The sequence below is a fragment of the Pithys albifrons genome, chromosome 10 (assembly GCF_047495875.1).
Source record: "Pithys albifrons albifrons isolate INPA30051 chromosome 10, PitAlb_v1, whole genome shotgun sequence".
Taxonomy (NCBI): domain Eukaryota; kingdom Metazoa; phylum Chordata; class Aves; order Passeriformes; family Thamnophilidae; genus Pithys; species Pithys albifrons.
In genome coordinates this window covers 15,989,853-16,016,715 of record NC_092467.1, presented here as the reverse complement: position 1 = coordinate 16,016,715, position 26,863 = coordinate 15,989,853, and the positions used below count along the sequence as shown (strand labels likewise).

The following is a 26,863-nucleotide window of genomic DNA, read 5'->3' as shown; positions in this document are numbered from 1 at the left end:
AGGTGACAGGTGGAAGAAAATTCTGGAACTCCCCAGTGTTCAAAGGCAGACTTAAAATGTTTATGAACATACAGTTTGAAAGTGTTCCAAACCCCAAAATCCTGCCCTGGGCAGGGCTCTATGGGAGTAACTGAGCAGTCAGAGATGCTTTCACTGAGGTATAAATCCAGAGCAGGATGAGAATGGGCTACTTTCTGCTTTGCTCGAAGTAGAGGCAGCAAGTGAACTCAGTGTTGTCTTGAGCCTTGGCCATGTCAGGGAGTCGGCTTCACTGTTAGGCCAGCAGGCTATTCAGGCATGGGATGTGGTGCATGAATGGGAGCATTCATTGCCTTTCTCTTCTCATGCTTCTCTAAGCCACAGGGCATTGATCCTCTGCTGCTGCCCCTTACCCAGAGCAGAGGAAGAGGCTGACTCTGTCCTCCTCCCCTCTACTCTAGTTTCTTTGCAAAACAGAATGCAAGATTCAAAGTAAAATTCAGCACAGAAAGCACTAATCTAAAATAAACTACCATTAGCCATAATAAAGTCCAGTGTATCTCCAATTTATCAGACTATTTGCAACTGTGCAGAAAGTCATGATAAAATAGTCCTCTTTCCAGTTCATGGAAAAAAAGCCCTTGCACACATCAAATTTACTTCAGCCAAGTCATTTTCAAGGACCTCAGTGTGGGCTGCACAAAGTCCTTCTCACATAGCCTTAACCTATTAACTGCTCTTTAATTTCAGGCATAATCTCGTTTAAAAACCACAAAACCTCCCTGTTCTGGGCTCACATGTGACCACATCAAGGGACTCTACTTATATTGAGGATTATTAAGCCTGTTGGACAGGTTATAATGGCTGCCTTCTCAACAGGGCCTTCTGCATGATGTTTTTTGATGATTTCTAATTATTTTCTGCACAAAGACTATTCCTCTGGACCCTTGTTTCCTAACAGCATGAACCACTGTTTCTGCTCAGCTGAGCTCCATCCCCTATGCCCAACCAGAATAGCTGCTGCAATGTTTTGACATCAGACACTGTGGAAAAGGCTTCTGAGAGTGTCTCCTCCTGCAGAAGCTCGAGGAGCTGCTGTTGGCTTCACCAGAGTCAGGCCGTGCACTCTCTTGGGTGTTTCTGCTTTTCTTTGTATGTGTTTCTGTAGCCAGCCATATAGCTCTGCGTGTGTGTAGATGACAGATGTGTTTATATTGCTTTATATGTGGGATAGTGTGTGGAATTACATTTCACCAGATGAATGTGAAATGCTAAAGTACATTTTCACACACTTAGCTCCAATAAAATACCTTTCAAAAGTTGTTCCAATGCACAGAATACCATTTTTCATGGCAAAGCCTTAAGTTCACGTCGTACTGGTGAAAAAAGTTGCTTCAAGTAAGAAAACAGGATATACTGAAAGTCAGATTCACTGTATAAGGAAAAGAAAGGGCAACTGTTCCTTCCCTTATTACTGATAGCAATACTTTTTTCTATATTTTAGAGCTTGAACCTGTTCAATATTTCCACTTGATAGTATGCTCTGTTTAATGTAGATTCGGTAAGGCTTTTTGCACATAAGCTTTGAAGAAAATACTTCTTAAATTGCTAAGTATTATGCCTGTAGCATAACACTTGTCACCTTTATAATAATCTTAAGAACTGAGCAACAATTTTCAAAAGGTGCACCACAGATTATAAGGACAGCTTTGACAAGACCAGAAGAAAAATGATACTAGTTTAATGCTTTGGGGGTATTGGAAGGCTGTAGAGTACAAACTGTCATGAAGCCAACTTAATATAACTGTTTCCTTTATACTCTAAGGATTCACAAGGGACTTCACTGCTAGCATACAGGAAATAAAGTCTGTTGTGCTAGAAAAAGACTTTGTTGCTTACAATTTAGAAAACTACACAAAGTTTCCTTACAGGAAATGTTACATTCATACAAATTCCCATATTTATTTGTAGACAAAAATTACCATTCACAAAGAAGGAAAATTAGATGAAAACAGAGGCAGCACAGACTTAAAGCCATTATGGAGTGTTGGTAAACAGACCTACATGACAGCAATAAATACTACTACACAAAAATTTTACTTAAATGTAGAAATATCTTTATTATTGCCTCATTTTCCAGTACCAGCCTAAATTCTTAACAGAAACTCTTGAAAATAAATTGCTATGTGAATGCAGTTCTTCAGTCAGGAGCTTGCAGAGTTTATTTTAGGTAAAGCTTGTCTTCTGCTGTTACACGATTCGACCAAGATAAACTGACTTGGGATATTTTACCTTTAGATCAGGCCACTGAACGATGAAATAATCTGAAAAGTAGTAAAGAATCTTTCCAGACAGCGATAAAGTTTCCACGCGGCAGATGCTCTCTACATACACAATGATTGATCTCTTTATTCCGAGAAGACCAAGAAGAAGAGCAGAGATACAGACAGGAACACATGTTCCTGGCCCATTGCACAGTATCTAAAAGAGATGAAACATATTACAGAAGTAAACCATGAGTTTTTTCATGCAGTAAAGAATTAAAAGGGTGCATGTTCATTTAACATTACATTTACACAAAAAAATTATTTCCAAAGATATTGTATTGCTTATGAAGTCTGTGCACCTAATAAGGCCAAAGAAGTTTAATTAGGATTACTAAACCTGAGATCCAGTTTTAAACCTCTTGAACTTTGGCTTAAGTCACAAAAAATATGCTGATGAATTAGGACTTTCATGAGATTCTGTCAGCTGATATGCATGACTGGATTATATTTTTTATGTTTAATAAACATTAGTAGATAGTTACAAGCATACAGAAGGAAGGTGATTTGCTGAAAACATTCATGTCCTTGTAGCAGAGGATCTCAAATTCGCTTGTAAATGTTAACATTAAAGAAAGTACTCTTTCTAATTGCAGACACTGTTCAACTGAAATACAGATTGCTTAAAAGGTTTAAACCAGAGTATATTAGGCACTCTATTTGGTAAAAAAATACTACCATGTAATCAGCACTTTTCTGCACAGCTGTGATTACATGGAAATAAAGAGTTCTTTTATAAAATCATGGCCCTATATCCTATAAACTCATATTTTTTTTGTTCCAAGTTCTCCAGCTTGTGCAAGATACTATAGTGGTGGGAGAAAAATCTGAGTTTCTGTTTCAGTGCTGTAGCAGTCATCTCAGAAGCTTCCTTCCCAGCTCCATGGCAAGATCCCATTTATAAAATGCTTAGCAGCCCTTTGCCTCAGTTAAAAGAGGTGACTGTTTTGATGCTACTGAGTTCCAAACTCTCTCATTTATGCTTTGCCTTTATCATAGCCTCAAAAATCTCCCTTGGGGATATGATGACCATACTACTGTGTTTTCCTATCAGAATCAACAGAATGTAATACTATTGGCAAAATTCTTCTGGTTTTATTGTTGATCTTAATTGAACTATTCATTCATGCAAGACTTACAATTGTTTTCTTAAAGTCCCTTACAAGCAATATGCTATACACAGTTTTAATCTTGAAATTTTAAGGTATCAATGTCCACACACTCTCATATTTGAAACATGCAATACTGTACTGATTTTGTATTAGCAATGATATAGCTTAGAAGCAAAGAAGCTGAATGCATCAACTTTGCATACTAGAATTTTGAAATCAGAGTAATATACTGTGGTTTCAAACCACCTGTTGAATCTGATTTCAAGTAAATCCAGACTGGGACTTTAAACCCTACTCTACAGTCTGCTGAGAATGAAGAGATGTATGTTATACATTTGGCATAGTGAGGAAGGTCATAAACCAACCACACACGCTGTCTTTTAGCATTTCATAGAAACTTTCCCATACCTGTGAAGTAAACCATGAATTTTGCCCTATTTCTTGACAAGTTTGATTAATTTGCTTGGATGCTGATTGTGATGCTGGTATACATGGCTACTGATAGTAAATTAAGGCATGTTTAGGTATCTCTATTAGTAATAACATTTGTTACTGTACTGTAAATAAAGGAATAGGAACCAATGTGGAGTGCTCTCCTCTGTCTGCAGGCAAAACCCACCAGCACCCCTGACTTGCTGCAGAAGCTGGGCTGTTTCAGACAAGTGCATAAGAAGCACCAAAACAGTCCCAATAAATTATTAACTACTTATTTTTTTGAGTTGAATATACAGTCTAACTACTGGTTTCATATTCAAAATTCAGCTTTAAGTGAACAGATAAAATTAGGCACGACTGCTGAACAGAAACTCCACTTTCTCTTCCTTTTAGTAGAGCTACCTGGAGTCTACACCTTGTGTCATCTTCATTGCTCCCCGAGCCCCTTCTCTATTGTCTCCCACCCACCCCCTCTTCCCTGGTTTAATTTGTCATTGTGGATATTCATCTCCCTCTGCATCCCTACCTATTCTCAGGTGCCCTTCCACCTATCTTCCTTCTGGAATGACTCTGCACTCTTTTAGCCTCCCTCTGAAAATTCACCATTACATCACTACAGTTTTCTAAAGCAAGGGGTTTCACACTGGTCCCTTACTTTCTAGAGTCTGACACCAAAAAAATACCAATTGTAGACATGATTTAGGTCAGGTAGACATATTAACATTCTCCTCAGCCCAGAAGTTAGCAATTGTAAAACAGGTTTTATAAAAAGCCGATTTATTACAGTTGTGGTCTTTATCAAGTCACTGTGCCATATACTTTGTTCTACTTTCCCTATTTATTAAACTTGGTTAGCAGCTCCAGTCCTTTTGGTATTTGGTATTCTTGTGTCTAGATGCAGACACAAAGGTAAATGCCACAATGAATTCCAAACTAAGTGTACTCACAAAAGATCATGCAATGAAGTAACAGCAAAGGCATCTATTTGTGAACCTCTGTATAGCTCTGAAAGTCACATTGAGCTGCTGCTATTACTTTGTTGAGGTGCATAAGAGAAAAACAATAACCAAAACTAATATCATAATAAAATACCTCTCCTATATTCAGGTTTTGTTATGATGCACTCCATTTATACTTTCTACTGACTGTTTATAACTTGTAAGCTGCTTTTCAGATGCCCTTTCATTCATGGAAATGCACTTGCATGCAGGAAAAAGGATTAGGAAAATTATGGACTTGGCATCTCTAAAGAAACATGATATGATCATAACCCATGTCCTCTGCCCTTTCCCCTTTTACACATACCAGTTCAAACAAGACAAAGCAGACATGGCTTTATAGGATTTCTGTATAAAAATGCTCATAAAATAGATGTTGCTATTCTAAAATGTTTGGATTTAGGAATTTGCCCCTGAAAGAGACTCAGGTATAAATCTGCTGAAGCCCATAGACAAATAGGTCCCTATGTGAATTGGGGGTCATGATCTGTAAATCAAAACTATTAATCAATCTTTCTGATAATTAAAAATTAACCTTCAGTTAACCTTCAGTGCGTGTCTAGAGACATGTCCTACCTAGAACTGGTGCAGTTGCAATTGCAGTGGCAATTCCCCTCCAAAAATCTGGTCTGACCAGTCCTACTTACTCCCTCTCACACCGTCAGCAGGAAGGGAGACCAGTGTTCCTTCTGCTTGGAATCCAACATCACACACTCTTCAAGGGCTACAGGGGAAACTTCTGAGAAAACAAATTTGTCCATTATAAAGAAGAGGAACCATTGCACAATCTGTAAGCTAGAAAAGAAATGCGGCTGTTCAGCTCCTGCCAGTAGACAAACGTGCTGATGGTGGGAAGGAACTGAATCATCTACAGCCTTCCTTAAATATTGTAAGACAAGGTGAGCTGTCCTAGTAGTGAATTTCAAAACATTATTCAAAAGTAACTTTTGGAGAATGATTCTTACATATTGAAAAGATCAACTTCTGATTTTCCCCTCCAGCAGTATACAAGTATCTCTCAGTGAATCCAAAGGCAATCATCAGTATACTGTGGGGAAGAGACAGGTACCTATTGGGCAAGAAGGCACCGGGGCCTCTACAAGGTCAACCAGCTGTTCAGGGTGTTTCTCAATATCTATTTACTTTAGCTACAAGGCTGCCTGTAGAGTATTTGTGTTGCATGGGGTATGTCTCAGAAGTCTCTGGTTTATTTGGTTCAGTCTTCCTTAAGGAGGCAGCAGAAAGGGGGAAAGAAGGGTCCAAAGACAATTTTTGTGTCACATTTGTGACCTCTTGAGCTGCAAATGCCCAAAGACTTTCCTGGTCACTGGGCTATCTGACTTTGTTGCCAGCAAGTGGTAAGGGATTGCTCCAGAAGCCAGTGACACAGGTCTCTGTACACCATTTACGTGCATCTGTAATGCAAAGAAATGTTCAGATCACTGCTGAATTGGCTCACTGGCTGCCTGTGTTCACAGTGAAATCTATAAACTAAGTCCTACATACTAAAACCTCTACTAATTCAATCCAACCAGACTTTAAACAGTACAATAAACTAATCAGGCTGCATATTAATGCAAGTTTAAAAGTAAAGGACCAGAATATAAAATTTATCTTTAGCTACTCTATAAATCTAATTGCACATTAAACACTTTCATACAAAAATTGAATAGTTTTTGATTTTATGTTTCAGATATTTTCCACAGCTGTTGAAAGAAAATCAGCTAAGCCAGCAGTCTGGCACACTGGGAACTCTGGCACATGGCACCACTTCTGATAAAAGCTACTTTAGAGTTGGTGAATGCAGCACTGTAGCTGAGTGACATTTACCAGAGAAAACACTGAAAGCAGAGCTCACAGCTTCCCTGGGATTAAATGTCAGGCCACTGGTTAAAGTAAAAATGAGTAACGCAGAAAACTTGCAGTTTTTCTCATAAATATATGAACATCTATTTGCTGTATATCTTTAATGAACAAGTGTTTTAAGTACTACTTACATTCCCCTATTACAACAATCAAAGGGAGGACAACATAAGTCTCCCTAAACTTAGTAGAAAGTGTAAAACTAATGTGCGATTTGCTTTGCATAAGAAACTGCCAACACCTGCTGTTCTTAATGACTTCTGCAGAGGTTGGCCTTTGTGCCCAGCTTCCTGGGGCAGGTTGTGGTGTGGGAATGCTGTTTGCTGCTCTGGGGTGGTGCACATGTGAACTGAAGACTGTGCTGCTTGCCAGACATGGAGCTGCCTCCTGCAGCATGTTTAGGGCACTGCTCAGGTCTCATCAGTTCTGGTAATGCTCCCTACTCCACAGTGCTAAACAACTGGAGATATAACTAAGGGAATAGGAGGTGGTGGTGATAAAGAACTACTAAAAGGGGCAAAGGTGAGTGGAGTGTTACAAAATAGACCCAAGCTGGGTTAATCATATGATCTCTGTATATCTATGTAAGTTCTACTTTTCAACTGTTATGCAATACCTACTTTTTAACAATGTAGGGAAAAAACCCATTAGGTATTCCTATGTTAAGGAACAATGAATGTTTTTGTGGTTTTTTATTTGATGGGGACAGGTAGTCGTTTCTGCAGCACAAGAGAAAATCTGTGATGAACTAATTTGTATTCTGCTATATAAATTACAGCATCTCATGAGCTCATCAGCCCTCGCTTGTTTTTAGTACTATATTACTATTTTGAAAACTTCACACTAGTGCCCTGTAAGGTGAAGTGTCCAGATGAACATTTTTTTCCTACCCCTGCAGGAGACCCTGAGATTAGCTCAGTTGGTTAAAACTTGGTTGTATTATTGCCAAGGTCATGGGTTCAATCCCCTATGTGGGCCATTGACTTAAGAGTTGGACTCGATGATCCTTGTGAGTCCCTTCCAACTCAGAATAGTCTGTGATTCTGAGTACTGGGTACTGTGATTCTGAGTACTGAGTGCTGCCTACAAGAGCTGCTGTAATCTGGCTTCCTGGTTTCAGCTGTGCCCATTTCTTGACCTGTGATTCCCAAAAACTTGGTTCCAATGGCTGGTCAGTGCAGCCTGACAGTCAGCACATCTGTGGGAAACACCAGGGCAAGCATTACACCCTGCAGCTGTGGGGCCTGTTTTTTAATACTGGAGATTCTCTAATGGTAACATTAAGTTCACAAAAGCATCAGTATACAAATATCTCAAATTTTAATTATAACAATATTTCCCTATGAGCTCATGACCAAGATGCAAGAGAGTCAAGAAGCATAGGCTGTACTCACAGGTCTCTACTGTGGACTCAGTGTGGGGTTTAGGGCACAGTATTTGCTTTCTCTCGTATCATTATTTTCTATTTTAACACCTGGAAAACAATAACTTACTCCTCACAGAGGATGCATCAAAATTCCTGTAAATCCTTCTCAATGAAGATCACCAGGTATGGAGAGTATTGCTATTATTACTATGTATGTAATTCACTAGCTAGCATACTTTGAGAATAAGATAAAATGTACATGCTATTTTCTCTTGAATAGATTTTTTTCCCCACTAAGAATCAATTTCTGCTAGTAACTTTGATGGCAGGTAAACCTGGATGGCAAATGGAGAAAAACTTACTTTTTTTCCATAAATTAGTAGCTCTAAAAGGATTCAAGAGATACAGTGCTAATCTACACAGAGATACTGCAGTTACAGAAACAAGATCTCTTCCAGGGTAGATAAATTTGGTAATCAGAAAAACAAGAGAAACCCAAGAATTTATGAGAGAAAGTGATTTCATCATACTCTAATACTTAAGCATGTTGAGAGGGAGTGTTCTTGTTGAAGTTTTTGCTAGTCTCGCTCTTTAACATGTATGAAAATTCAAGTTTTGAACTTTGAGAGAAACTAGCTTAGAATTGTTAATATTTTTGAAGCTTTAAAAAATAGCAGGAACCTTTTTCAACAATTCCCTATATCACTGCTGATGGGGAGAAAGAATAATTTCAGGTTCTGTTTGAACAACAGAAAGGTCATTAAACATTATTTTTGAAGAGTGAAGATCTTATCCAGTTCACTTCCCTCCACAACCTGTACATAAAAACAGCTAAAACTTCACACCCTATTTGCTGTTTGAACTTACCTGCAAAATGCAAGCTAGGACAAAAAACACCCCAAAACCTAGCTGTGTAGTCTGATGTAAATCAGGTAATTAAGGTAGAAATCAGATAATTAAGGTAGAACTGAATTATACCTGGATACACTTTTATCTTCCACTGTCTAAATCGCTTGAATCATCAGGGGTGCAAAAAGATAGTTATAAAGTTCTACACAAACAGCTTATGTTTGGGCTGGTCAGTAGCTATTGGTTGTGGCATTTAAATGAAAGCCATCCTTGTCCACCTCTGCATTTGTTGGTACAGTTGCTGTTGTTATTCTGATACATATACACTGAGTGAGGTGCTTTCCAAAACAAGCAGAGACATGTGTGGTCCTACAGGCAGATTACCTAAGCAGGATAAATAAGATGAGTGAATGCCAGAGTGGGAGAGAAGTGGAGGAGCAAGAACTTAAATTAGCACACTTTGCAGCCGAGTTTCTAATGTGCACTATTTTTTTTCTGAGTGTTACTTTCATTATGGAATGAAACATATTAGGAACCACCACCAACTCCTTTTTTTGTAGCTCTCACTTTATAAAGGTTTGGGGAGAGTGAGACAAAAATCCTACCTAGTGGATTTTTTTATGGGAGAAAAGGAGAGCTTTCACAAAACCACTAGGAACTAGGTGTAACAGCAGGAATTAATTGTAACACCACTAGGCATTGTCACTTCTGCCTTCTAGGCACTTAGTGGCCTGACCCAGAGTTACCAGTCCATTGTTCTCAGGGGCGAGCGACAAGGGAAGAGGCCCAGTTTATGTGATTTGCATCAGCATCCACATACAAAGCAGTGAGGGAAGCTCCTCGTTTCTGGATTTCAGCAGAGCACAGGAGCTCAGGTATGCATGCAGCTATTTAATACGGTGAAGACTCAAAACAGCTCAGGTCTGTTTCTGGGTATGCCCCAGGGCTTTACTGATGAAAAGAAAAGATTACTGGGGTCACTAAGAGCCTCAGAAGTAAGGCAACAGCTTAGTGAGGAAAGTTTGAGATTCTAGATTTTGGTGCACATAGAAACATGCAGGCTTGAATTTTTTTTTTTAACAAAGCTAACCATAGGCACCCTACTCAACTGCCCCCGTATGACAGGTGGCAGGTCTCTCATTGGATTAAAAGGAGTGGTAGTTTCCATCAGCATACTTCCCAGCCTAGTTGCCAAATGTTAAATGAGAAACAGAGAACGAATCAATTAAAAATAGTAATAAATGACAGGTGTGGAACTGGTACTAATGTTCGAGTCTGTGGTTATTAAAACATATTATTAACACCCAGACTGTCAGTAGGACCAACAAAACAACCAGTGAGTCTTTTGAGAAACTGTGGCAGATGGCTAGAAGGTTGGTTAAAAACCAAAAAGATTACGAAAGCAGATACAGGGTGGAGAATAAACTAACTCCCTACCTACATTACTATGGAGTGGGTCTATGGTTTATTGCTGCTGAAAAATTAGTAAGAAGTAATGGAAATTTGACTTCATGTAGATGAAAAATTTGGTCATAAAGCAATTCAGTAAATGGCCATTACCAAGTAAATGAAATGGTATTTACTGAACTACATCTGTAGCTACAAATACTAGGTACTAGCTAGTCTTTCAGCAATGTCACCTTGGCTGAATCTGAACCTGACTACAGTCTCTTGGTCACCATGAGAAATACCATCCAACCTTTTAGAGCCTATTTACAAATAATTTTTATATCTCCTGATATAAAAAGTACTGCTTATTCTAGTAGCCTGCTTCTACTCAAAAGGAGAAATGAAATCCAAACACTGTTAAGTATACTGGTACACATTACTGATAGTGGCCTAAAGTGCACCTTTAATTGCAAATCTCAGTGTATCTTTCCTTAGTCAAGCATTCATTTAACTAGAACTTGAAAGTAGTTATTTTGGGTTAGCTAAACATGACATTTTATATGTACATAAAATATCCTCAGTCTACTGCCTAATCACCGAAATTGGCATAGCAAGAATGCACATCAAATACCTGCCTAAAATATCTTCACAATGCAAACCCCAGAGGCGTTGGCAATCTGGATCTGCATACCCGTGGTTGGGTTTAGCAAGACTGTTACACTTTATAACATACATGGAAGTGTGACCAGGGTACTCATACATTTCATAATGGACCTGATACATGATGAGTTAAGACTCTTTTACGTCTAAAGTTTGCTTAAATCTAAGCTAAGAACTCAGTTCATCTCTACTACTACTTCTGTCCTCCCTCTGAAATGTAGTGTCTATAGGCATATCTAATTAGCAGTTGCAGAAAGAGCAGAACTTCAACACAGCTTTGAACCAACTGATTGGAATAGCTTTAGATGTTTATCTGTGCTCAGCAGAGGGTAATTCTACCTTGGGGCTGCAGGGTAGTTGTACACAGCACACAAGGTAGAGAAGGGGTGACTAAAACTACTTTTCATCAACACTGAGAAGTTCAACACAAATTTTGATATCTTAACGTTGTTTTCTTTTAAGACTAAACAATTTGTGTCACTGAAGGTCTTAATCTCATGTTCTTACTCTTGCTTTTGACTGTTTTGGTCCTAGAAGAACAGTAAGTCAGATGCTATCAATCTGGTCCAAAAGAATTATAAATAGTGGGGAAAGATTCAGTGTGCAAAAGAATGCAGCAAATAGTCTTAACACTGCATTACACAAAGTTCATTTGTTATGAAGTGAATAGAGAAAAAATGCCACCACCCAGATTTTGTAGCTTTCCACAAAGTTCCAATAAGCACCGTGATACAAGGGACAACTTACTATCTGTCCCAGAAATTTGTTAGAGTGCTGTGAACTTCAGACATTTTGGGCAGGGCACAAAGAACGGAAAATCTTAGCTAAATGAAATAATGATGTCCTTTCATTTAGCTTACTGTGTGAACACTTCTGTAACTAGAAGCTGCCTGTAGTCACTTTAACCAGTCAGGGGACCAGGCATGTGTGATGGGATTTGCAGTCATAAAAGAATAGGTAGATTGCTACAAGCATGATGAGCTGTGCAGGTTTCAGGCTTCGAGAGAGAAGTTTAACAAGGAGAGACTCATTCAACTGACAGCTGGTAGGGAGTGAGACAGCAGAGCTTTTTCTTGCTGTGCAAATGTAAACTTCTTACTACAGACTTCCCACAGGAAGGAGGCCCTAACGTGGGAGGACCGCCTTCTTTGCCTGATTTAACCCAGGTTTTTCCAAATAGCAGTGATCTGAAAATATCTGCTTATTTCAGGCTCTGTAGAGCCCTAAGGCAGTAGGGACTGCTGAGAAGTGTCCCCAGAAATGGAAAAAAAAAGTCTTGTCCTAAGGGTCCAGGATGTGCAATCTACTAACAAACAGAGCTTTATGCAGCATTTCTGCACAATTCTAGGTGAAATTTAATTATAGTAAAGGACAGCAAATCACTGACCAAATTACATAACCATCTATGGCTGAAAACAAGGACTGGATATAATTTTTTGCAGTTTTCTGCTGGGTGCACAGCCTTTGCTTTCAGTTTGAATTTCAGGTATGCCAGAATGACCAGAACAATCATGATCCAAACAAAGGGCTACATCACCTGTAAACCTGATTGCAGGGTTGGCTAACCTGCTCAAGGACAAGGGTTCTGTAAGCAACAGGAACACCGAAGACCAGTTTCCTATGAATTTGTACCTACTGACTGACTTGAAGCATATTATAGGAAGGATGTAACTCAAGTTTATTCCTTCTTGTACATAAAATAATCCATGTAAGATTCAGTAATTTTCTCTATCTCTGGTAAAAATCTTTGTTCAGCTTGTCTAATTTTCTGTGACTAAGAAGGATTTGAATCTTTTCCTAGATAATAGATCTTATCTTGTTCTGGTTTTGTTTCTTCCTAGTCTTTCTCTCAATGAAGACAAAAGAAGTTTCTCTTCTCTGACCAGCTGCCTGTTTTCATGGTAGGAATTTGCAGTCTTTGAGCTAAAACTGCATGCTAAATCTGTCTGCAACCGATGAATGCTTTTAAAAGCTTTTCTGGGGGAAGGTAGATGTAGGTGGAGTGTGCTTGCACAAGCCTTGCTTCCCTGGAATTTTAGACCACTGTATAGGAAGCCTATCAAAGGCAGATAAACGTTGTATAAACTGCCCACTATACATTTGCCCGCAAAACACCCTGACACTTATATTTCTGTCATTCTTGGCTATAGAAACACAAGCTGATCATCACTTCTGACAACTTAATTGTTACTTAGTTTAATATCTCTAAAGGGACTTGACTTGTAGAGTACAGATGTTCACAACTCAGAAATGGGCCTCTTGAAGATGATCTCAAGCTGAATAACTAAGCTAACTTTTACATTTCTTAAATTCTCTGGGGGCCCATTTCAAGTGTGGGTCAAGTCCTGCAAGACAGCAAAGGTCTCCTGGAAGTTGTTCAGTTCTTTCTGTACTCCGTATCTTGAAGAAGGGTTAGATGGAACTGCTTTCTCATGCAAAGTAAACCATGAAGCTTTGCCAGAAGACCAGTGTGAGATACAAAAAGGGACACAGTGCTCATGTAAATAAGCACATAGCAATTAACTCCTGTGCAGCTAGGTTTGCTGTTTTCCCTTTGCAGCTATTTTCACTCCACAGATATGCTAGTTATGCCAACCTAAGCTTATTTGCCCCAACCTTGCCTTTGTGCACCTAATGGTTTTGGGTTCCCTTTGCAGTACTTCTCTTGTCCTGCATTTCTGTAAACTGCAACACTTCTGTGTTTCCCTACCTTTTGGGTGCTTGGGGAAGACTTCAGTCATTCCTTCATACATATACAGACTTCTGACAAGCCTAAACGCAAATGTAAGGATTTGGGGATCACTCATACTTACAGATGACTTAGAAGCAATTCAAAGTTGTCTTTTCCTCCTGCAGTTAAACAAAACCAGTGTCTAGACGGAAAATGTACAGTACCCATAAGCTCTAGTGCTTAAAAATAAGAAGCATTCAGCATGATACAATTCTATGCTTGTTTCTAAACTCAGGTATTGATTTCTATGCCAAAAGTTATAGCTGAGTCCTGCAAATGCCAGCATTTGTCCCAGCCTTTCTAGTTCTTTAAACTACTAAGCATTACATTTTGCCAGAAGTAGGATGAGTTGCAATTCACTGCAAACATTTTCATCTAAAGGCAATTAAATATTACCAGTTGCTTCACAGACCACACGATCTTCTTCACTGGCAACGACAGGCATTTAATCCCTGAACACTCTCCTTGGGTAAGTGTTTTAAAACCTTTGCAGTTCTCTCAGGTACTATATTTTACCAAATTCTTAAATTAAGATATCCATACAAGTAGTAGTATCCAAGGAGCTTTCAAGTGGTTTAAGATTTGGCATAATGCCAGAGATGCTTCTGCCAGCTACTACTATGGTTGATAATTGTACCTGACAAAAAGCAATTGGGGAGAACCTCCCCTCCAGCCCTTCTCTAATCACGGATAAAGACTCTTCAGATATAATTTTCAGTTGGTGGCTCCCTTAAACACTACAAAGAGCTTAAAGGCCTTGCTAAAATGTATCCTCCATTTGACAGGGGCAAGTGTTGTTCAAAAACTTTAATCTTTTGATAGCTTATCACAGCATCAACTCCAACACTATTTCTAATAATTTCATGTGTAAATCTCACTGTCACTTTAAACTTTTGTAAACAGAGAAAATATGGGATTAGTAACTCCCTGCTTCCTACATTAAGCTACACAGTGAGATTTTCCCAGTCAATTTCTTTTGCCATAAGTAAAAATATATATATATGTATAAACCTAACACAATGGTATAGCAAAGTGATTACTAAATATATTACTCACATTTGCTCTGTCTGCTACTTGTAAACAAACTTGACTATTCCCCCTGCCACAATTAAAATCTCTGTAAAAAGAATAGTATGACATTTTCTCTCTGCAAACTTTACCTTTTCAGAATAGGCTTGAAAAACAGTAAGTGCAAAAATGCTACTTCTGTTGTTCTGCATACTAAACTGCTTGGAAAATTCCAGCAAGTAGCTTTTGATCTGATAGAAATTGACCAGTACTATTGAAGCCAATGAGGTCAAATTATTCACAGTAGCCTCTCTAAACATTCAAAATATCACAAATAGATAACAGCCTCTTTAGAATTAGCCATACAGTTCACAGTGGGAGTTAAAAAATGTCTCCCTACAAATATTCTCTGTGGGTGTATAGATGCTGATAGTAAATTATGAAAAATACCTTATAACTGCACTGGTCTTTATAAATTTCATTCAAATATTTTAAACCTCATAAAACATTAATTTGAAATTCTGCTAAAATAATGCTTTTGAAAAAAACTCAAATATAGATTACTGATTCCTTCAGATGAAAACAACTGTAGCAAAAAAACCCATCTGTAACCAAATTTTCTCTTACAGAATTGTAAGACTTAAAGCTAGGAGTCCAGCATGTACCTTTTGTGTTAACACAAAACTTTATTGATGGGTGTCTCCATTTTACTTCTACAACGGCAACCCTGAATGCTTCTGACTTAAGTGTATGGAATACTTTTAAAAGGAACAGAGTAATTAGCATGAGAGTGCAGTTTTGTGAACAGCTTGAAAAAGTTACTAAAGTGCTGAGCAGTCGCTACTTCAGCAGTGATGTTTTTTGTCATTAGATAATTAATGTCAGTCAGCCAAAGACTAAATAAATATGCATTGTGGCTCAAAAGTCCATGTAAGCACAAAAACTGAATCTGTACATATTTGTGCGGGTCTGAGCCTCTCTGTGCCAGACTGGTCATACCATTTTTGAAGCAAGTCCAGCCAACAGGATAACTGGGCTTTCAGGAATAGTTTGTGCTGTTGCAATCCTGAAGAGATATTATCAAGAACCAGCAACCTTGTTTTTGCTAGTTCTACCAGCGTTAACAAGGGAATGACACAGTTACTTGCAAACTTGAGAGGGAAAGCTGGTATTTGCTGCTCTAATTCACCAGCAGTGCAACCTGTTCTCTTTCTTGATGGATTGCTGCTATATTTAATTTAACATTAAAAAATACCTTTTGTGTGAACTGCATATCTTATCATATGAGATACAGTCTGCAATGTGTTGATATTCCAAATGCTTTTATGATGCTGATTAGCAAGTTCTCTCAGTAAGTTAAAATTTCCTTTACCTACCAAGTCTGGTTTCAGTTTGTTGGTCAAAGGAAGAGAGTAAAATATGGAGTATAGAGTTGTTACCACAGAGGAGGTCCAAGATTGCCTCACCTCACGGCTTCTAGGAATGCGATGAAGGGTGAACTGGAAGAAAGCACGGTAAGTGGAGCTGTTACTTTTCTAAGAATGTTGTTTCTTCTATAGAGTTACTAGATCTGTCCGTGCCAACATATTAAAATATTTTTTTAATCTAGTTTGGAAATGTTTGGGTATAAATACTTTACACAGATGCTGTGGTGTGGTGCTTAGCACTCCTGGAATAAAGTAAACAGAAATACTAGAACTATTGTTTAACCCCTTCTCAGGTTACTTCCAAACTCCCAGTGTCCCAGCCAGCCCGGTCGGAGCAGCTGCCCCGCGGTGCCTTAGCCGAGTGCGTCACCTCGTGGGCACCAGCCCGCGCATAATCCACACAACCCACACACGGGCACTCTGCTGCTGCCTCTTGCCTGCTTAAACTCCGTGCATTTACACTGCAGAAAATGCAACTACTACTTCTCAGTTAATGTCCAGCGAATGGTATTACCAAATGTAAAAGCAAATATCACTATTCTTTAAATGAGTAGTACTAAATGAATATTCCAAAGATATGCAAGATGCATATTGAAAATACAAAACATTGGCACAAACAGGAAAGAACACCTCATCATTAAATAAAAATTAAGAAAGAAGTAATTTTCTTCATTCTTTCTCTAGGAAAAAACCAAATATTATTCACTGTGTAAAAGGTATCAATTTAATAAAATAAGGATGTTTTTGTCTCAAGACACTGTGAGCAGGTAACAGTAGTTAGGCTGCCTGCACTCTTCGTAGGGGGCTTTTACCTTGATGTAGAGGAACTATACCTCAGAACTACTGCCATGTCAGAAAGCAGTCCTTATGCCAGTGAAACTTTTGACTGTTTAAATGAAAGACAAATATAAAGGCTGCAGTGCACTGCTCAGTGACACTGACACTGTTCATGTGGACAGCGTTGTTATCTCACTTCGCCTGGGACAGCAGATCACTACCACTCTGGAAGAACTTATACTGGGAGTGAGAAACACTAAATATAAATAGTGAAAGTTGCCCAGGTACTTCAAATACTAAACACACATTGCTAATTTTCATTAGTCCTCGTGATATGTGCCCAGGAAAGATGATGTTAACAATGGCTGTACAGTAAATACAAACTACAAATCAGTCTTGAATAGCAGTAACTCAGACTTTTTTAATATATAAGGTGGAAAGAATAAAAAAAACACCCAATGTTTATAAATGCAGGCTGTTAAGTTTTTTTCTTGGCTGAAATTAACCTGTCTGTTGTGATATGTTTTTTTGATACAGGAAAGCATTAACAGATGTTACAAACTGGGTTTCTTATGTTTTATTTGCAGGTGTTGAAACTCAGATTGCATTACCATGACAACAGAATATGGAAAAATAAACATCCCTCCTGCTCTCTATTCAACAGGTTTCTGGCTATCACTGCCTTGCTCTTTCTTAAAGCTTTGGAAAAGTTCAGGTGATAAAAAGAAATGCTGTAACTGGAGTTTAGACCCTTGGATAGTACTCAGTCCTGCAATAAATATGGGTATGATAAGATGGTTTTAGGCTGATCAGGTTTCAGTGGAATTATTCAGATAAACCTTCACTGTAAGAATGGTGTTAAAGAGTATTTGACAAAAAAACTGCGTGTGATTTTTCTTCATCATCAAAAAACCCCCAAATAATTTCAGCAAAACTTGGCAGAGACCCCAAACAGTATCAAAGAAGAAATTTACTTGTTGTAAGATAAAAGTAAAGATCAAACTGATTTTATCTATACTTTTCAAAAAGCATGCTGGAAAATTTGCACATCAGTGTCTACATCCCCACATATCAATTAACTCTTAAATATTAAAATGAAAAAACAAAACTGGAGTTTTGTCGTTGTTTGTTTGTTTAAAAGTCACTGCCAGACGCCTCTGCCTCTCATCTGATGAATTATTGTCAGTGTTCCAGACAAAGGCACCTCCTGCATAATTTGCTGGAAAACTGCATAGTATGTCTTACAACAGAAACAGATGATTTCTCCCCTTTCTTCTATGGTGTCATACTGTTGAATTTATTTGCCTTGCATTTTTACGGCAGTCAGAAACCCTTTTTTTTTCATTTGAGACAATTGTTCCAAACTGGCAAGTATGTACTGGTAGAGTGGGTACTGCAATTTCAAAACCAGTGAAGTATTCCTTTACCTAGTTAATATTGTTGTTTTGCAAACATGCAAGGAAAAGCTGGTGGAAACCTGCAACTGTTGTGAATTATTATAATATACTCAACTAAACATATCGCAATGCTTGCAAAGAAACCGGGTTTACATAGTTCTTTTTCATGCTGAGAAACAAGATTTCTTAGCATAGTATCTCTTGTGAAACTTAAAATGGAAAAGAACATATGGTCAGAGGTTTATGTAAAGGTTAGTTAAGCTGGTTGCTCATCTCAAACATGACAAATGGGGGTATAAGATCCAGTGAAGAATTCATGTTCTTCAGCCAACAAATCTCCATTGTCTTTCTGCTGCTAGAGCAAGCTGACAGCAGCTGAAGCAGGTTCTCTGTGCTGAGAAGGCTCCCTAAGTAATAGCTCTGGGACCATCCATGTGGAATAGCTGTCCTTACAGGCTGGGGGAAACAGAAAACAAAGTGACTGGTGATAGCAGGACCAGACACTTTTCACAGGAGGCATTTTGAATTTCTTTTTTCAAGTGACTTAGTAGGCTGAGGTGTAGCATTTTATTTCATGTAAGCAAGATGCTTATTCTGGCTTCCTTTCCTTCTCCCTGAATATTGAAGCTGTTAGAACTGGGCTAGACTTCAGACCAAAAAGAGAAGCATTTATGGGGGTTCTTACATCATAATTTTCTCTTACATCACTGATTTTCTGTTAGGTCATTACTGTAATTTGTCTTCCATCTGGTCCTTAGTTCTGGGAAAATTTACTTCCTTGACAAGATGAGGAAAATAATGACCATGTGTTGAAGGATTCAGACTTTTCCTATTCAAAGCTGAAAGAAGCTACTAGCATAATTTTTAAATGCCTGATGATCTTCAGAATCCCCAGTAACAAAACACATACCACCTGCCAGTATGCGAAACCACAATCTCAAAATTAGTAAATGTATGTTATAGGCATATGATCTCTTCTTTCCAAAATGTAACTTCCATTTTCACTCTAAATACTTTTGCTAAGTGGAAAAAGAATTGCCAAAGGAAAATGAGCATCTGTTATCCAGACATCAAACGCACATGCAGCCAAAAATGTTCCTCTGGCTTTCAATGTTGAAGGAAAATATAACTACATGATCTGTTAGCAGTTGGGGGGAGTATGAAAGGGAAGCTACTTAACAAAAACAAGTGAACTAATGGAAAACTATGTAATGTTTTAATACTAAAAATATGTATTTTTAAGAAATTTAATAATCTAGGGTTGGATAATTTTCAGGTAAGTGAATATGACTGTGTGAATTGCTCTTTACCAAACAAGGTTTCTCAGAACAGGAAATACCTCCGGTCACTTTGCACAATGAGAGAAGAGACTGTTGTGCTAATTTAAACTGAACCATTCCCACCTGATCTGGCAGCTTGTGGGTAGGCAAAGAACCTTCATCTTCCAAGGTGAAAGTGGGGTAAGCAAACTTAAAAATGTCATTCCCAAGTGAGCCTGTTGCTCATCGTAGCAGGAGTTGCTTCACATTAAAAGGGTTTATTCTGAAAATCATTGGTACCATGTCCTACATTCGTTTGTCCCAACAGCACTGTTGCAGACAATGGGAGTGCACCGTACAAAATCAACAGCATATAAATAATTAATTTACTGTGTGTTGTACTATTTACTCAAAAGGACTTAAGATTTTTATAGTTAGAACACTAACTTCCATTGCACAGTCTAATTTCTGAATAAAAAACATCCTTCCACTGATTTCACTGCCTGCCAGCTCACCCTTTAAGTCAGCAGAGTCATGCTGTTGCCTGTTAATCATACAGCAAGCTGGCTCAAAGCAAGCAAACATCTGATAAAAAGATAAACAAGATATTTTAATGATTTTTGCATGATTTTTAGGAGTTCACCATTCTCTCAGGTCATCAGAGAGAAGACTCTGACATTCAGAGGCCTTGCATCTCTTTTAAACATGTTTAATATTTTATTTTAAAATACAAATAAAACATAGTCTAGAAACACACAAAACCAATCAAGGTTTTCTTAGATAAAACATTCTTATATGTAATTTCTTTTTAAAAAAATACATTGTGTTATTGAGGGAAATGCCAAACTAAAAGAGAAAAGAAATGCTGCCTCCCCCACACCTCCCCATATTTTTGACCCATTATATTTATAGTTACAAGTAACACTTCAATGGCTACCTGGTTTACCAAATTTTAGAAGATTTATTTTCAGCATGTTTTTCTTGAGCAAGAGACAGCCTTCTTTGTACAGTCACTTTAACTACAATTATGTTCCCTCATTGGTTTAAATGGATTAACATGTTAACAGGAGGTAAAGACCGTCTTAAGAGAAAGTAAGAAAGGTGGTAGTGAAAACTGGTAACAAGAATGGCATTTGCTATTTTTTAGGTACATTTACTTTGCATTTTCTGTGTCTCTAGTACACCAGTCATTAATAGTGCTTATTTAGCTCACTGTTAGAAACATAAAACCCAGTATCTATAGAATGGCACCCTTAGCTGAACTTCAGTGCAGGCGATCATCAATACCTAGAAGATCAAAAGCACTTGCTGATCATATAAATATCCTTTTAAAGAATCATTTCCAAATTGCCTTGCATTAGAATGTCATGTTAAGATTGCTTTATCTTAGATGAGCATATTTAACAAGTTACCTTGGAATTGGGGAATGTTTCAGCCCTTTTTTGTTCAAAAGAACGTATTTTAGCTTCACTCATCTTATCTGAGTCTGCAAAAACATAATGTCTAGGAGAGTATGACTCTGACAAACAGCTAAGTAACCTCAGGACTTCTGTTGTGTGCCCACCTGTAAAAACAAAAGAAACTGCAGTTAGTATATGAGAAATTTTGTAACTTTTTATTTCTTCAGCTGAATCAGTCACTTTTAAAACATATTAGTACTACTACTATTGTCAGTGACACTCTTCTGAGAGCAGAGGATTCAATTAGAGGATGGTTGAGACTGCTTCAGTAATGTGGAGATAGTCCAGCTCCCACTGAAGCTGCATTGATGGACACTTTTCAGCAGGGGCTGTGCTATCCCAGCTCACTTCACCACAATCAGCTGGGCAGCAGTTTCCCCCTGCAGCCACTCCAGTGTCACAGTTGGGTGCTGACACAACAAACAGTCCTGCCCCAGCCCCATGCTCTGACACTGCCCTTGAGCGGGTGCTCACAGCCTTCCAACTGCAAGGTCACCTGGTTCAAAGGGCTAAAGGAAGATGTACACAGGTGGAGTGGGGTGGAATCACCTTTTATCTGTTGGACTGGATCAGCTTAACAACAAACAGCTCCTCTAAGTATGTGCATAAGCATTTACTGGATGTGTTACTTTTCTCTGCTCTGGCAGTTGCAGACCAAAATAGTAAACTAAATATATTCCTACTACCCTTCTCCTGTCCAGGTTTCTAGGAGACCTCTGTTATACAGGTGAACAACGTGTGTGTGTGTCTCACCTTCGCTGAACGAAGATTTGGGAAGGGCTGTCCCCACATGGGTGTGCCCTTCCAGCCTGCGCAGTGGATTTTAGGTGAGGCTCAGCGTGCGCAGAACTGGCCCCACCGTTTAAGTCCTGAGGTTCATCTGCCACGGCCGAGCGAGCTTGGACAGTGACAGTGAAGTCCTCAGGACTAGAACCTACAGCACCCGGCATTTCCCAGGAGGTCTCCCATCCAAGTACTAATCCGGGGCTGACCCTGCTTAGCTTCCGAGATCTGATGGGATTGGATGTCAGAGAGGCACCTGTAACTGGTGAACAACTGACAAGCAAGGTGAGCTGTGCTGTGGCCTTACAAATGAGTTTGCCACCTTTCCACACAATTCCATGCTGTATTTTTCAAATGTTTGGAGATATTTTCTTGTGAATGACGTTTGTTGAAGGTTTCACAAATTTTAATGCAATCATCTGAGCATTCACGTAAAAGCAAGAGACTCCTACTTTAAAAAGTCTTCAATAGGCTTGAACATCATATGAATCTTAACTGACATGAATTATTTCACCCGGTAAGATTATGTATAGTGAAAGTATTCTTTTAATACAGACAAACTAGATTCCAAAGGACCAAATTAAAACAAGCACATTTCCAGCTCTCCTGGAAGAAAAGGTGACCTGAAGAATTAAAATCTGCCAGTGAGACTCAGACTGCAGAAAGATCCCGGGATTATTTGGTGCAAAAGCCAAAGGGATACTGACGTGATGAAATCAAGGCTGGCCAGGATTTGTCAACTGCAAATTTTCAAATTAGATTTTTGGGGCAAATTAGTTGCCCTGCAACTTCGGGGAGGAGGTAAAAAGGAGTAGCAGATGTGCTGCTCCCTTAGCGTGGGGTGACACACTTGCACAGCAGCACTGCTGACTGAGACTGTTTAAAGTAAATCACAGGAACGCGGTCTGGGTAAATTACAAAATGCCACGTATTAAGGGGTGTGCCGATCTGCGGAAAGTCGTGCCCTGCACCGCCATCAGTAATTTTCTGTCAGGAGACTGAGCAGCAGCACAGGTCAGTCCTGTACCAGTTAATCGATACATCGGTGACTTAGGTGAACCGCTGTGGGAGGGGAACGTTTTGAAACCGAGCTGCCAGAAAAAAACATGGCCGAAAATGTCCCAGATGATGACGTAGCCTAAGAGTTTCTCAAATCGAGACCTAAAGAGCCTACAGACAGGCGGAGGGCACCGGGCCTGGCCCGAGCGGGCTGCGGGAGCTGCCGTGGCGGGCACCCGGCTCGGCTCCTGACGCGCCACCGCGACTACAGCTCCCGGCATGCACCGGGGCGTGCCACCAAGCACTGCGCTGGCCCCGCGCCGCGCTGCATGCCGGGACTCGTAGTTTCAACAGCCCGGCGTAGGCACTCCGCAGTTCCATCCGCTCCCGCCTGCGGCATCCCCCCACTCACCGGAGCCGGCCACCACCAGGAGACTGAGCGGAGGTGTCCGCCGGCCGCGGCGCCCCCTGGCCAGGAGCGCCAGCGGCACGAGCAGTAAGGGGAGGAGGAGGAGGAGGGCGACCAGCTGCTGGAGCTCCATGGCGCGGCCAGGGCCGCCCCACGCGAACCTCCCCCGTACGGCGGCCGGCGCGGTTCAAACCTCCGCGCGCGCCGAACGCGGCGGCGGTTCTGGGAGCAGTGCGGGGTAGGGAGCGGAGGCGGCGATAATAAAGTGTGAGGGGTCCTGTGTGCGGGGGCCGAGTGCGCAGGGTCTGCGCTCCCCGAGTGTGTGTGTGCGGGCTCTGCGCTCCCCATGTGTGTGTGTGTGCGGGCTCTGCGCTCCCCATGTGTGTGTGTGCGGGCTCTGCGCTCCCCGAGGGTGTGTGTGCGGGCTCTGCGCTCCCCGTGTGTGTGTGTGCGGGCTCTGCGCTCCCCATGTGTGTGTGTGTGCGGGCTCTGCGCTCCCCATGTGTGTGTGTGCGGGCTCTGCGCTCCCCGAGGGTGTGTGTGCGGGCTCTGCGCTCCCCGTGTGTGTGTGTGCGGGCTCTGCGCTCCCCCACGCCGGGTCCGCTCCGTGCTCCTGCCAGCGAGGTCCCGGACCTCCCAGTGCCCCCGTGCGGGACTGGACCGGGACCATGAGCGTGAGCAAGCGCCGGCCGCTCCAGGGCCCCGCAGGATCTGCGGTGCGTCGGAGGAGGTCGGACTGCCCTAAAGCACCTGTAAGCCGAGTGCGTGCTGAATCATGTGCCATGTGGCTGCTCTGGCACGGACTGATTCCCGCAGGAATTTGCGAGCATGTGCAGCACTGATCCAGGTATGTACGCTAGCGATGCAGCTGGAATGGCACAATGCCTACGTTAATGCATAAAATGAAAAATTAACATCTCGCTGCCTGTTGTGCTTCTTGTTTTCATTCATTCTAATGCTTTGGCTTTTTTATTTCAGTAAGAAGCGTGGAGCAACAGATCAGCACTCTTTTTGTCCCTGTCAGCATCTACTCTTTGTTGGGAGATAGTGATGATTCAGCCACTGGACTAATCTCAGATGAGATGTGTGTTTGCTAGAAAGAGTAAGATATTGCATTTTATGATTAGGAAAGAGTTTGTTCATCACTGTATTTAAGCTGTCTGCCAGGGAGCAAGGTCCTCCTCTTGGACAATGTTCAGGAATAATGAACTCTGGAACTTTATGGAGGGTTTTGACACCAGTGCTTCATGGGCTGAGTTGTCACACATAGGAAGTGTGACAGCTGTGCACTTGTACCTCAAGTGCACAAACGCCATAGATCACACACATTGCAATTCTGCATCTGCCTGCCATGGTTCCTTTGGCTGTTTGTTGTCTTCTTATTAATTCTGAACAAATTGGACTTTTTGTATCCCTACTGGCTTTGGAAGCTGAATGTTTCTCATTTTTAACACAAATATCCCAGTTGTGGGTTCCAGTGGTTATTGTATAACGTACAAGTAAAAGATACATGTTTTAGCTATCCTTTGTCAGTTTAGAAGTGAATCTTTCTGATTCATGCCTCACAGTTCTAGAGATTATGTTTTTTTCTCTACATCAGTGTAGCATATAATTTTGAAGTTGTTTTAAGCGGAGACTATTAAAAACAATATTACCATGGTAAGCTTGTCTTCCACCCAAATGAGTAACCTCACCAAAAATATTTCATTGCCTAATCATTGTTGACATTTGGAAGCAACAAGGTTTTAGTTAATAGTTCTGTTGATGATACATGAATTTCAAAAATGCTTTTTTTATTTCCCCTAATTAGCTACATAGGGACACTGGAAATGCAAGTCTCTCAGTGACAGAAGAGGAAGAAAGTACCGCAGTCCCTGTGTTAAAACAAGACAGTAAGTTCTATAGACAATTTAAGTATTTGTTTTGTTTGTGGTGGTTTTTTTCCCTCTTGTACCTTCCTCAGTGAAAATAATGTAATTGATGTGAAATTTAGCCCAGCTTGCCACAGTGGGTGTAGCTAACAATGTTTTAAGTTGTTTTTTTCCAAGATTTTTCAAGATCTTTGCTCTCATTTTTTCCTACCAAAAATGCTAAAGAGCTGCTTTTTATTAGGCATTTTGTTCCAAGAAACAGTCCTGAAAAGTCTGGGAGTGCTAAAACCCTTCAACTTCTTTTCTCCTTTCTGTTTTATTTCTTCTGAATGTACATAGTTCCCCTTCTAATACAGAATTCTTCTGTAAAGCTGTTCAGTGAAATTAATGAGCAAGTGACCTAAAATCAGTAAAGCTGGAAGGGGTTTTGTTGGGGTTTTTTGTTTGTTTGTTTTCTAATTTGTTTTCTTTTGTTTGGTTTTGTTTTGTTTTTGCTAGGCAAGTTATTTAAAAAACAAGAGGAAAAGTAAGAGTTCTATACAAGGAAATACCTGTTCTTTGGGGTAGAGGACTGAGGATCTGAGAGTTCCTTGGTCACACAGCAAAGTTCCTGGCTTTCAAGGAGTCTAAAAAGCTAACCAGTGAGTTTGCCTTATAAAATTCTACAAGTGCTTGAAGTCTTCTAACTCATTGTTAATTCTGCAAGAGTAAGGGATTTAGCTTTCAAGTAGTCAACACAAAAGATTGCAAGGCTTGAGGGAAGAGTCAGAGCTTGGTAAGGGGTTAAAATAACTAAAGACTGAAGCAACAGTCTGCAACCTAGTTGCAATAAAGTTTTGTGGATTTTTTTCCTTTGTGAAAATTGAGCAGAGTTCATGAAGATCCTGTTTGCAGCATAATATTGCTAATTATACCTTTTCTCAGTAGGACATAGATGTGTGTGTGTTTTTTCATCTTAGCAACTCCCTGCTCACTTGATATGATGTTCTTGGACCTGGGACACTTGAGTCCAAAAGCTGTAACAGTCATGAATCAAGCGGTTGCTCCTGCTCCTTCAAGCTGTGCCATGTGCTTGGCGATCAATTCCAATCCGAGAAGTGCCTTGAGAATTCTTCATCTCAGCATCAGACATCCATGGGAAAGTTAATCTGGAAAGCAGTAACTCTCCCAAAGTGCAGCACAACACAGTCATGCTAACTAAGTAATGTGAAGCAGGTGAAGTGTAGGACTCAGTGAGGAAGGCAGTGACTCGTGCAAAATCAATAATACTGCAAGTGAGTGTGTGACCTGTCTGTTTGGGAGGAAGCAATGCACTTGGTCTGAAAAGTCATTCGACAGAAGGTGATTCAAGTGCAGTAATTACAGGGGTGGCCTCTGGTACTCTGCTACTGATGCAGGAAGTTAGCTTTGAACTTCTTTACTGAAGGAGAAGTAAACCACACTTACTCTAAACAATTGCTCACTGTTGTTTAACTCTGAAACTCTTGAATAGGAAAAAGTAGGTATTTTTTTCCATGTACCACTTTTCAGACAACATTTGAAAGTAAAACCTGCTGCGATCCTTCTTATATGTGAATATTCTCTGAGGAAACTTACTAGTACATCTGCTGCGTGTCTCCTTTGAAAGTTACACTGATGGGTACTAAATAAAACTGAGAAAAGCTTGCTTCTTGTGTTTCAGTTTCTTTTGTCTCCAAGAGGAAAGGCTGTAATTCGAATATAAATAATTTTTTTTCCCTGAAATTAAATGTAGGCAGCTTTGTCCAT

At 40.0% G+C, this 26,863-nt stretch overlaps 1 protein-coding gene and 1 long non-coding RNA gene across 4 annotated transcripts; one reads left to right on the top strand and one right to left on the bottom strand.

The window, feature by feature from the left end:
* Window positions 1-2,007: 2,007 nt before the first annotated feature.
* Window positions 2,008-23,384, bottom strand: ALG14 (ALG14 UDP-N-acetylglucosaminyltransferase subunit). Its single transcript, XM_071565133.1, has 4 exons — window positions 23,229-23,384; window positions 20,987-21,138; window positions 16,091-16,213; window positions 2,008-2,460 (listed from the first exon to the last, which is right to left on the bottom strand). The coding sequence occupies exons 1-4, from the start codon at window positions 23,356-23,358 to the stop codon at window positions 2,230-2,232; spliced, it is 636 nt and encodes a 211-aa protein (XP_071421234.1). The 5' UTR covers window positions 23,359-23,384; the 3' UTR covers window positions 2,008-2,229.
* Window positions 22,759-26,756, top strand: LOC139676311 (uncharacterized). 3 transcript variants are annotated; one of them, XR_011698638.1, is made up of 6 exons: window positions 22,768-22,831; window positions 23,924-24,072; window positions 24,204-24,327; window positions 25,036-25,117; window positions 25,595-25,737; window positions 26,056-26,756. It is a non-coding gene; the product is annotated as an uncharacterized lncRNA (long non-coding RNA). The 3 variants fall into 3 exon arrangements; XR_011698639.1 differs by lacking the exon at window positions 23,924-24,072 and having other exon boundaries at window positions 22,759-22,831; XR_011698637.1 differs by having other exon boundaries at window positions 22,774-24,072.
* The last annotated feature ends 107 nt before the right edge of the window (window positions 26,757-26,863 follow it).

Coding starts and splice junctions, on each gene's coding strand:
- ALG14 (XM_071565133.1), bottom strand. CDS start 23,358: ATGGAGCTCCAGCAGCTGGTCGCCCTCCTCCTCCTCCTCCCCTTACTG. Junction 21,139..23,228: donor CCTGGTGGTGGCCGGCTCCG/GTGAGTGGGGGG, acceptor TTGTTTTTACAG/GTGGGCACACAACAGAAGTC. Junction 16,214..20,986: donor AAACATTCCCCAATTCCAAG/GTAACTTGTTAA, acceptor GCTTTCTTCCAG/TTCACCCTTCATCGCATTCC.